This window comes from Acanthochromis polyacanthus, chromosome 21, assembly GCF_021347895.1.
Source record: "Acanthochromis polyacanthus isolate Apoly-LR-REF ecotype Palm Island chromosome 21, KAUST_Apoly_ChrSc, whole genome shotgun sequence".
NCBI classification, from domain to species: Eukaryota; Metazoa; Chordata; class Actinopteri; family Pomacentridae; genus Acanthochromis; species Acanthochromis polyacanthus.
Window position 1 is genome coordinate 29201450 of NC_067133.1, and position 12140 is coordinate 29213589.

At 40.0% G+C, this 12140-nt stretch overlaps 1 protein-coding gene across 1 annotated transcript; it reads left to right on the forward strand.

Annotated features, from left to right (window-relative positions):
- Window positions 1–3726: 3726 nt before the first annotated feature.
- LOC110945687 (interferon-induced protein 44-like) lies at window positions 3727–6088 on the forward strand (the record flags this gene model as incomplete). Its single annotated transcript, XM_051941526.1, has 5 exons — window positions 3727–3969; window positions 4615–4764; window positions 4912–5080; window positions 5163–5263; window positions 5391–6088. Coding segments are annotated over 5 exons (831 nt in total), but the record flags the coding sequence as incomplete, so codon positions are not given.
- Between the last annotated feature and the right edge of the window lie 6052 nt (window positions 6089–12140).

Below are 12140 nucleotides of genomic sequence, written 5' to 3' on the forward strand. Positions count from 1 at the left end.
AAACAGACCAACAGCATAAAAACAGCATCACACGTTTCAGCATCTTTGTTGGAGTGGAACTCTGACAGCAGGTAAGGACTTATTTTAGTGTTGTATTCTTACTGTTATGATGTTTTATTCTAATCTCAAAGATTTCAATGTTCTGCAGATCTAGTGTTGTTGAATGAAATCTGAGTGATCTGAGAGTCCTTTATTCCAGATTGTTGTACTCCACATAAACTAAACCCCAGTCAGAGATATCAGGTGTCATAAAGGTGGTTTTCAGATTTCTTTGTCAGTTCAGGATTTCTGCTTCAAATTCTGTGGGCGTTCACAGAGAAGCCTGTGTTTAACCTGCCACATGTCTCTTCTTCGGCACAAAATGAACCAGCCATGTTGTTTTAATGGCGAACAACGAGGAATATAACAATTTTTTGTCGGAGGTGCTTCTACTGGGAATGCTGGTAGAAAACTGTGAAATGTGTGTTATGCTTATTTTTCTGATCAGTGCAGCTGCACTTCAAAGCTGTTAAACTTTATGCATTTAAAATGATATTCTGTTAAAGTGCATTTAGGTCTGAAACTGTCCCATGATGAAAGAAATTATTTGCAACACGATGCATACAGTGACAGTGTAACTGCACAGCTTCATTCAGTGGTTTTAGTAACAAACAGATCAACGTGTTTACAGAGAAAACATTTTCCCTCTCATAGAAAGTCACCAGGAAATTATTTGTTTAAAGGGAGACGCTTCTTACAGCTGATTTAAATCCAAAACTCTGAACGGCTGTGGATCAGGTGGTAGAGCGGGTCGTCCAATGATCAAAGGGTCGGTGGTTCGATTCCTGCTCTGACCTAGTCATGTGCTGTTGTGTCCTTGGGCAAGACACTTTACCCACCTCCAGTGCTGCTTTCACACTGGTGTATGAATGCGTGTGAATGTTGGTGGTGGTCAGAGGGGCCGTAGGCGTGGATTGGCAGCCATGCTTCTATCAGTCTGCCCCAGGGCAGCTGTGGCTACAAATGTAGCTTACCACCACCAGAGTGAGAATGTGTGAGTGAATGAATAATGGATTCATTGTGAAGCACTTTGAGTATGCCTGAATAGAAAAGCACTATATAAATCTAATCCATTATTATTACTCAATTTTGATTATTTGAACTGTCTGAACATGTTTTTGTTAATCTAAAAATGTCCTTATTGTCTTATTATAGTCTTGTTAGATTTATCTTTTATTAAAAATCTCAATGTGTCAGCTTCTCGTCATATCAAACGTTGCATTGAACATTACTATTTTTGGTGATTTTATATTGAAATTCCAGTATCATGACAACACTATTTGTATAACTTTGCTCTTCCCTGTCCATCAGATTGTATTATTTTTTAATTTATGTTGTCCCTTAAATAAATATTTACTATCTTTTTCGCCAATATGTTTAACTTTCTGTTAAATTTTGATTAATTTCGTTTCCTAGTATTTAAATTTATGGATCTAAACATCTAAACGTAATTTTTATTTTTTTTTTACAGATATGGGATTTGGTAAGTCATGACTTTTTACACTTTCATTTTTATGTAAGAAGTTTGTAATGTCGCATTTTATTCTCATTTCGATAATGATTCACAGAAAATAATGCTGTTGAAGAAGTTTTAAAATGTCCATTTATTAATTTTGGTTCCTTTAGGACGGCTTAGTAAACCATGGAGGGATTTACCAGAGTGAGTATCAGTAAACAGTCAGTGTGTGTGTGTGTGTGTGTGTGTGTGTGTGTGTGTGTGTGTGTGTGTGTGTGTGTGTGTGTGTGTGTGTGTGTGTGTGTGTGTGTGTGTGTACTTGTTTCTGCTATACCGGTGGGGACTTTGACCTGACTATTTGCTATAAAGGTGGGGACTTGTCTTACGGTGGGGACCTAAAATGAGGTCCCCATGGGTGGCAACACCGTTTTCTTGGCCATATTGTTGTTAATAAAAAATGTAAAAGTGCAAAAACGTTTGTTTAGGGTTAGGCATTGATTTGGTGATGGTTAAGGTTAGGGTTAGGGTAAGGGTTAGGAGTTAGATATGAATGGGAGTCAATGGTAAGTCCCCACCGGTATAGAAAAACAAACATGTGTGTGTGTGTGTGTGTGTGTGTGTGTGTGTGTGTGTGTGTGTGTGTGTGTGTGTGTAAGTCACAGTCACAGTGACACTGAACACGGAGTAGTGGGAGTACTCTTTCCTTCCTTTCCTGAGTGATCAGCAGGTGCAGCTGGAGCAGGAGGCAGCAGGTGTACAGCATCAGCAATCAGCTGACCTGGAAGGAGCAGGTGGGATTGGTTGATCATCATCACCCTGTGCCATAAGAGGAGACCTCATTCACCACTTGACACTGGACTGTAAACAAGCAACAGTCGTGTTCCTTGTTTAGTTCAGCCTGTCTTTTTTTTTTCCTTTTGTTTTTGTTTGTGTTTTCCCAGCCAGACACCACCTGCTCCCAATCCTCCCTGGATTCATATTCCCCAGCCGTCCATAGCCACCCAACTTCTGGATTCCGTGGTCTCCAACCACCTTCACTGTGATGTTCTGGTTTGCATGAATACGATAACTTATTGAAGCGTTTACCTGAGCTTTATTTTCTGCTCTGCTGCTCACATGGACATCCATTATAGACGAATGTCAACAACATATCCCAGCATGCATTGCTACTCCTGCTTGGACTATGGTGAGTGATAAGGGACAAAATTTATGTTCGCATTGGTAATACAACATTCACCACCCTGGATTTGGGCTGCCACATGCCACTACACGCCGTCTCCTGCTCCACCCCAGACCATGCCATCTGTCTCTGCCACTACAGCCTAGTCCTTCACTCGACACTCCAGTCAGCTAAGTTCCCCAGTCCTGAGCCAGGCTGTTAAACTATTGTACGGTTATTGTTTAGCGCTTAGGTATTTTTGTATGTGTGTATTGTTCGTGCTGCTTTTCAGGCCTCAGTCCTTCTGTGTGTATTTTGAGCGTTCAATTAATTCTCTAGTCGTTTGGTTCAGGGATGTCAAACTCATTCCACAAAGGGCCGGTGTGGCTGCAGGTTTTTGTTCCGACTAAGCAGCATCACACCAGACCTGAGTCATTTAATCAACCGATCTCAGTCTCCAGACAGGTGACTGGTCAGACTGTGTGCTCTAGTCTGACCAATCACCTGTCTGGAGACTGAGATCGGTTGATTAAATGACTCAGGTCTGGTGTGATGCTGCTTAGTCGGAACAAAAACCTGCAGCCACACCGGCCCTTTGTGGAATGAGTTTGACATCTCTGGCTTAGACCATAGCCTCTGTAGGTTTAGTTTTTTTTTTGTTTTTTTTTCTACTTCTGGAGAGTCCGTCTTGTATTTTCTGGGTGTTGCTCCACTACATTCTGCTCTCCAGCCTAGGTGATACCTATCATGGGTTAGTCATTCTGTGTTTTTTTTTTTTTTTTTTGGTAGTATGTAATTGGTAATCATTGCCTAGTACTCAGCCTAGTAGTAGGGGCTGTGTTCTGTAGCCGTACCTGAACTCTCGTGTGACTTCTGTCACTTCTGCTTGTAGTCTTTGGTTCCATATTTGTAGTCTGTTTTCATTGAATTTGCATTTCTGTAAATAAATTACTTCAAATTGTTCTCAACAGTGTTGATTCTCATTCCCTGCATCTGAGCCTTCTTGAACTGTAACAGTGTTGCCGTAACTGTTTTGCTCATAAGACAGATAATCAGTCATAATGTTATGTAATCAATAAGAAAAGTAATATCTTTTTTTCTTGTGTGGATTAACAGGAACTCCCAGGAAAATCTTAATTTTGTGAAATCCTACCAGCCTCGAAACAAAGAAGTCAAACATCTGAGAATTCTGCTCATTGGACCAGTTGGTTCTGGCAAGTCCAGTTTCATCAACTCTGTCGACGGTGTTTTTCAAGACAGAATCACTGGTCGAGCTGCGGTAGATGCGGTCATTGGAGGCAGCGTTACCAATAAAGTATGAATAACTGTTTTTGATTTTGGTGATTTCAAGTGAAAATCTACAAATAATTATTGAACCTGGAAATAATTTGGTGCTGGAGTAGAGAAATTGTACATGTCTTTGCTTCCTTTACTGCAGTATAAAATGATACCTGTGACATAAGTGTGTGTTGGCCAGTCTAATAAAATGTGCCAATGTTAAACAGTAATTGCATCAAAAATGAGTTTTTGTTGAAGAAATGTATTTCATTGTAGGTGTCAGAACAGTAAAGTGAAGAAATAAAAGATATACTAAAATAATAAAACTAAGATACCTAAATAGGATTTGAAGTTAACATTAACAGCAAAACTATTAGAGATGCTTAAAGCATTATATGATATAAAAAGAAAAATGTGTTTGCAGAGGAAGTATAATTTTGTGTGATGGCTCCTATATGTAGTCAGCAAAGATAGCAGTTGCTTTTGTTATCTCACCTTGATCTGTTTTAATTTCATCCAATTGAACTTCAGGAACTGTGCAGATATGAAATATAAGATCAGAATATAATCCAAAGCTTCTCCCCAATTTTTCTTGGAAGCTGTGATGTCCTGAAATTTTTATACAGCAAATTTATGTTGGTTTTGCTAAAATGATAGACATTATGCACATTCTGCTTCACAGTACAAAACTTACAAAATTCGCAAAGACCCAGAGGGATCTTATTCTTTCATATTCAACGACACCATGGGCTTTGAGCGATCAGCTGGACGTGGAGTTCATGTGGAAGACATCAAACTGGCCCTGAAGGGACATGTGAAGGAGGATTACGAGGTAAAGTCCTTTCAAATCTGACATTATTTAAGTTATCAGTTTTTATTTTACTGTCTGTTGAGGAACTGTCTCATTTAAATGTGTTGCATAGTTCAGAAAATATTATTTAAATTCCTTTAGCAATTAATAATCTAAATTTGTTTCTAGTTCAACCCCAAAGAACCACTAACAGGAGGTGATTTCTACAACCCATCTCCCACTCTGGGTGACAGAGTTCATGTTCTGGTTTCTGTTGTTCCTGCTGACAAGATCTCTCTAATGAGTGAAGAAGATGTGATAAAGTTGAGAGAGGTCAGACTGGCAGCCAGTGCCATGAGTAAGAACAGACACTGCAACAGTTAATACTTTATGTAGATTGTTGAGTGGATAAAATAACGACTAGTTTTGTGCATCGACAGACATTCCCCAACTGGCTATTATCACCAAAATTGATGAAGCCTGTCCAAAAGTCAGAAGAAATATCAAAAATGCCTATTGGAGCAAAGTCCTGAAGGAAAAGGTGAGTTTTTGTTGAAGGTCTAATTTAATTTTGGACATCTTGGAATATAATCTAGAATTTCAGGACAAACTTCTTTTTTGGTCTCCATTGCTAACAGAAATTATGTTTCTTCAAAATGTTTCTTAAGGTTGACAGATGCAGCTCTCTGCTGGGCATTCCACCAAACTGCATCTTTCTTGTGAAGAACTACAGCTCAGAGATCACACCAAGTGATGACATTAATGCTCTGATATTGGTCGCACTGAGACAGATGGTCTGCTTTGGTGAAGACTTCCTCAAGGACCTGCAGGACTGATTTACAACTGCTGAGGGACAGTTAACATGTTTGAAACATGAAAGAAATGATGTAACTGATGTGCATAATACTTGCTTTTTTAATTGCTAAGGATTTCATGCATATAAATGGCAAGCTTTAAATTTGAACTTAAAATTTGTTCATGCATTTTCTTATTGCCTGTTAGTTTACTTGGTTAAATACAAAATGGTGATATGAAACAACATTCTGCTAGAAATTATGCTTGTTTGTGTGGAAACATGAATAAAAAAATATCAATACACTGAGAAACCATTAAAATGTAAACCAGTCCATTGTGACTTATGTTCTTTTGAGTGGGGATTTCCTCTTGTCTTAAAGAAAGAAATCTTTACACGTGTATTCACATCCAAGTAAACAGGATGTTTACACTCAAAGGGTCCGTAGTGAAGCATTTTAGTGTGAATCATGCATGTTTTGTTTGGTTTAATATGGAGTTTTTTTTCCTTAATTTCCTGATATTAGCTCATTGTAAGTTATGTGTGTTGTTAAATGAAAACATGTAAATTGCATCTGCTGTTCGTTTCATTTTGTTAAGTAATTATGTATGCGATCTCTTCTTTCGCCTGCCTCTTAACGATGCCGGTTTTTATCTTCACTTGCCGTATTCTTGGCTCTGCCATGGCTGTGGAGAATGCGTAGTGAACGGTGGTAGCCAGTTGTCGACAGCTAACTGTTAGCTAAATACAGTTAGTGCCACTTGCAACAAACGAGGAAAGGAAACACTGAGGGTTTATTTTTTACAGCACAAAAAAAACAAAACAAATTCAGCCAGTGCATTCACTAAAGTCAACACATGCATACTCGTGAAGTCAAGTTATCCTGGTTATGCTCACTGCTGTCTATAACCACTAAAAAACTCCTTCACTGCCTTGAAGATTTTTTTGTATTGGATATAAAATGATCTTCTCGGTAAGAAGCTGGTGCAGGTGGCGTGACGTGGGGGAGAATTCAGGGGACAGCTTGGCTTGACACGTGGTGGCCAGGATCCGGAATAGCATGGTGGAATGGAGACAGGTGTTGACCAGGCTTCAGACGGTGGGGAAGAACTGTAGCCAGTGGAGGATGATCCAGGTTTGAACAGGAGCAGATGGGGTCCAAGAGCACAGAAACAAAAGATTCGCAAAACGAGCTGAACTAAACAAGAGTCAGCGACTGACTGTGGCTTGTTTAAAGTCTGGCCTTGAATGATGAGTGAGATCTCTTCTTATTGCACAAGGTGTAGGTGATGAGCCAATCCCATCTGCTCCCTGTGGATCAGCTGATGGCAGATGATGTGGCACCTGCTGTCTCCTGCACAGCTACACCTAGTACTCATTAACCACGCCTGACGTACATTGGCGGGGTTACTGCATTCGCTTCGGTATCTGGCTGGGTAAGTATGTATGTGGGTATCTCTGCAAGTGCTGAAGTCAGGATAATCAAACTTGGCAGTGAAGATCAGTCTAAGGTCCCCTGCTCAGGTGTGGAGTTACAGGTCAGCAGATCAAGTAGGAAGGGAGATACGTAGGATGATCAAAATTGATACAGAGTTTCATACATGGGCGTGGTTCTGCCATCTACTGGTGGCTCATCTAGTTCTCAGGAAGGGAAGGGGAGAGCATTGCCACTACCCATAGATATATAAAAAACACTATGGCTGAATTCCAAACCGCCCCCTACACACTATCCCTACACACTATCCCTCCGTTTGCGCGTTCCTGCGGAGGGTCCTCCATATTAAGGGCCGTCCCAAACCGCGTAGTGCGGAGGGAGAGTGGACTGTTCAGCCCTTAAATATCAAGTCTGCATCGATGCTCACTCTGGACAACTTTTTCAGGAAGTGCAACGTTGAAATGGAGGAGGAAACAAACATATTGATGTGAGTTCCACATGCGTCCTTTATTTCTCCCACGCCTTTTTCACACTGACAGAACATCACAAAAAGAGTGGTGTAAAAAGATAAATCAAAAGAAACAAATCTTCTTCTCTGCTGACGTTTGATTTAATTGTGCACCCCCTGACACCTTAAAATTTGAACACAACTGACAGAATTCATTTATTCATTTATTCATTTGTTGGATTTGAAATGCCAGATAATAGGATTGGAAAACATGTGAGTGAAAAAAGTGGAATGCTTTCGTCGTCTGGAAGCAGCAGCGATCCTTGTTAGTTGCAACCTGTGCCACAGCGCTACAGCCATGACAGTAGGCGTCTTTGTGTTACCATGGCAATGACGTCTTCCGTTTTCCGGTGAAGCGACAGGGTGTCCCATTCCTGACGATCGTATTTATACCCTCCCCCTTCAATAATAGGTGCCCTCCACAGCTGCAAGTGTGACTTCTTTTGGAGTGACACTCGGTAGTGGAGGGGGAGTGTGTAGGGGGCGGTTTGGGATTCAGCCTAGATGTCTCAAGACGGAGTCGGCAGCGTCATCACTTGGCGGCCATCTTAGGACAGGGGACTGCTCTGGCGCACTGTACTGTAGTCAATGGTAAGGTGGACGATTTCCTCACTTTAACACTCATAACTCGCTCAATTCTTGATTGATTTACAAACGGTTTAGTTTATTACAAACCTTATTAACGTGGATATGATTCAGGCTAAATTCCAAAATCGCAGCTTTTCATCTTGAAAAATGCGGCATAGTTGTATGTCTTTTCTGCCTGGCTACTCACATTGAAGATGGTGTTACTCACAATCTGATTTTCAGTTATTAGGTTTTCCTGAGACCAACGTTTTTTGAGAACCGACTCTTTAGGCGAAATTACATTCTTTGTGGTTGTGGTTGTATTTATTTGCTTGTTAAGATACTTTGATTGAGACCTTAGACTTATTGTTTGTATACATCTATGCCTGGATTAGTTAGCCTGCAGCCGAAATGCATTGTGGGTAATGTAGGCATCAGGTTCATGAAAAGAAAAGACAACATCTCTGTTTGTTGTGCATTGATTTTGGTTGAGCTTTGTTTTTATCTGTGCATTAGAAAGTTGATAGTAATAAAGAAGTGCAATGCTAAATAATAAAATTACATTTACATCCATTTATGCTGATAAAAGATGATATCTGTGTTAATCTTTTATTTTTTTTGAAGTGGGAGCCTGAAGTTTAGAGCAGTGGAAGGTCCTCGCTGCAATCCTCAAACCAGCAGGATAAAATTGTGAAGATTACAATATAAGTATAAACCATAAATTAAGAATAGTAAGACACTAAATAACCTTTGACTAAAAAGACAGCTGGCAGACAATTTTCATGCCTGAGATTTAGAAATAAATAAATTCAAATGCTTAACATGATGCTGTGCAGCTAGTTAGAGATATTGGTCATCAACCTTTAATCTTGTTTTTTTAAGAAGGCGAGATTAACTTAAAAATTGCCCACTCCATTGTTGTAACTTCAGTTGGTTATGGGACACTGCAAAAATCCTGGAAAATGATTTATTGAAAAGAGTGGGAACCTTGTTATTATTTTTCTTTATTTATTATTTTTTGTTCAAATGTCATTATTTTTTCATTTTAGCATTACTTTTTTGTTATTTGTTCATCATCATTTATTTATTTTGTCTATTTGAATATTGTAAATATTAAAGATTGACAGTATAATATCTCTGTGTGTATAGCTATTTCTTTATTACCTATCTACTTAATATAATTTTTATATGAATTCAATGGTTTTAATTATTCTTAAGTAAGCAGTAAAACAAGTACATCTCTGATGTTTATAACAAACCAAGCTGTTCTAAAATCGGTTGAAAATTGAGCAATCTACAGTGATTTTAAAATCTATGCTCCATTGACTTTAATGTTATGAGTGATCGAGCAGCCCTGTCCCAAGATGGCCGCCATGTGGTGACGTCGCTCTCCATGGGCTGACAGCGCTCATGAGACATCTAGTGTTTGTATATATCTATGCCACTACCTGCCAGTGGCTGCGACTGTGACAACGTATGCAAGCGTAGCCATCCTCTGAAAGGTTATTTGAGAATCAGTGCTTTTCTGTAGCTTATTGCCTTACTTGCCCAACAACATTCCTGGGATATTGATTAAAGTTCAGTCTACAAATACACTCCCCTATAAAAGCATTGGAAAAGTGAGGCCAGTTCCTATATTTTTGCTGTAGACTGAAAACATTTGGATTTGATATCAAACGATGAATGAGACAACAGATCACCATTTCAGCTTTTATATTTCCAGGTATTTACATCTGGATCTGATACACAGACTGCACCTATAGTTCGAGGTGTAAACAGCATGATAACCAGAGAGCTGTCTATAGCTGAAAAACAAGCAATTGTGAAGCTGAGAGAAGATGGAAAATCAATCGGAGCCATTGAACAAACATTGAGCATAGCCAGTACAACCATTTGGAATGTCCTGAAGAAGAAAGAAACCACTGGTGTACTAAGGAATAAACATTGAACGGGTAGACCAAGGAAAACAGCAACAATTTAGAGATGAGGCTCAATAATTCTGGGACAAAGTTTTATGAACTGATGAGAAACTATACTTGTTTTGTTGGACAGTAGTGCTGCATTTGACACTATTGAAAACAAACTTTTATTACAGCGACTAGAACATTGTATTGGCATTAAAGTGACAGCACTGGACTGGTTTAAATACTACTTATCAGACAGTTTCCAGTTCGTGCACGTCAACGACGACTCTTCTGAGCATGCTAAGGTTAATCATGGAGTTCCTCAGGGTCCTGCCTCAGGACCAATGCTGTTCACATTATACATGCTTCCTTTAGGCAATAATATTAGGAAGCACTGTATTAATTTCCATTGTTATGCTGACGACATTCAGTTGTATTTTTCTATGAAGACAGATGAAACTAATAAGCGAGCCAGATTGCAAGATTGTTTTAAGGACATAAAGACCTGAATGACCTGTAATTTCCTACTACTAAATTCAGACCAGACTGAAGTCATTGTATTTGGCCCCAAACATCTTAGAAACTCACTTTCAACGCATGTAGTTACTCTGGATGACATTACATTGGCCTTCAGTACTACTTTGAGGAACCTCAGAGTTATGTTTGACCAGGACATGTCCTTTAACTCACACATAAAACAAATCTGTAGGACTTCCTTTTTTCACCTGCGTAATATTGTAAAAATCAGGAACATCCTGTCTCGTAGTGATGCAGAAAAACTACTCCATGCATTTGTTACTTCCATGCTTGCCCCTGGTGGCATAGACTGACTCTGGGGACGTGGAACATCACCTCACTGGCGGGGAGGAAACCTGAGCTGGTGCGGAAGGTGGAGCGATACCGACTAGATATAGTTGGGCTCACCTCCACGCATAGCAAGGGTTCTGGAACCAGAATCCTGGAGAGGGGTTGGACTCTCTCCTACTCCGGAGTTGCCCAAAGTGAGAGGCGCCGGGCGGGTGTGGGCAGCCGCGTTGCCAAACAGATTTCACTGGGGCACGTGCCCCAGTATTGATCTGCAGTGCCCCAGTAAAAATTTCACCAATAAAAAAAATAAAAATCACTTCGGAGTTTTAAGTCTACACAGCATAGACTACAGCGCACATACTACTTAGTATGGTAATTCATTGCTACTGTATTCACTCCACTCAAACAATGTGCACATGGCTAATTAATATGGTAATTTATTCACGTGTAGTGACTTCAGCTGATCAACTGAAGTCCAGAGAGAGAGAGAGAGAGAGCGAGAGAGAGAGAGGGGCGATGAGAATCACTGCGTGAGGTAGGTAACGTTAGCCGACAACTTGTTAAATTTTTTTTTTTTATTTTAGTTTGACTCGAACTGTAACTCCTAGATGGATATCAGAAAGTTATTCGCCTGCAGCAGGGATAAAGCAGCGAGGAATGAGAGAGGTAAGTGAAGTCCTAGCTAGCGAGGCAACATAAGTCTGTCTTAAGTTAATGCTAAGTTAGCTAATGTTATTCACAACGCCTCTCACCCCCTCCACCACACCGAAGGAGCTTCAGTAGCAGACTGACTAGCTAACTAACTAACTAACTAACTAACTACTGCCGCCACCATCAAGGAGGGAGCTCTACCACAGGTCATTCATACCTGCTGCTGTCAGACTGTTTAACAGCAGCAGCTCAGCTCAAGGTCTTTTCCTGTATATATATCACCTGTAAATATAGTGGGAGAGCCTTCCAATCACAGACATGCAATGTGTTTTCAGCTTGCTGGATCAAGTCATGTTCCCAACCTTGACACTGGGATGGTCAGATAGCTCTGACCATCCCAGTGTCCAGCTGCACTTGTGAATGGACATTCAGTGTGCTGAGACGGCTCCACACTTGGCTGAGAAGCACAATGGGGCAGGATAGGCTTCACCATCTTGCCATCATGTCAGTGGAGAGTGAGGAACTTTCCAAGTTAAGCCACAGCCAAGTGATTGACCACTTTGCAAAAATGAAAACAAGACGTTACAGTTTACTCCCCAAAAAATGATTGCCTGAAGTGACACACAACAGTTGTTCATTTATTCTTCTACTATGGAAATTAAAGAACCCAGAGATTTTGGGGTGCTTTATTTTATTTATTTATTTATTTTTACATTTGTAAATGTTCAATTTGCAGATGTTTACTGAAATAAA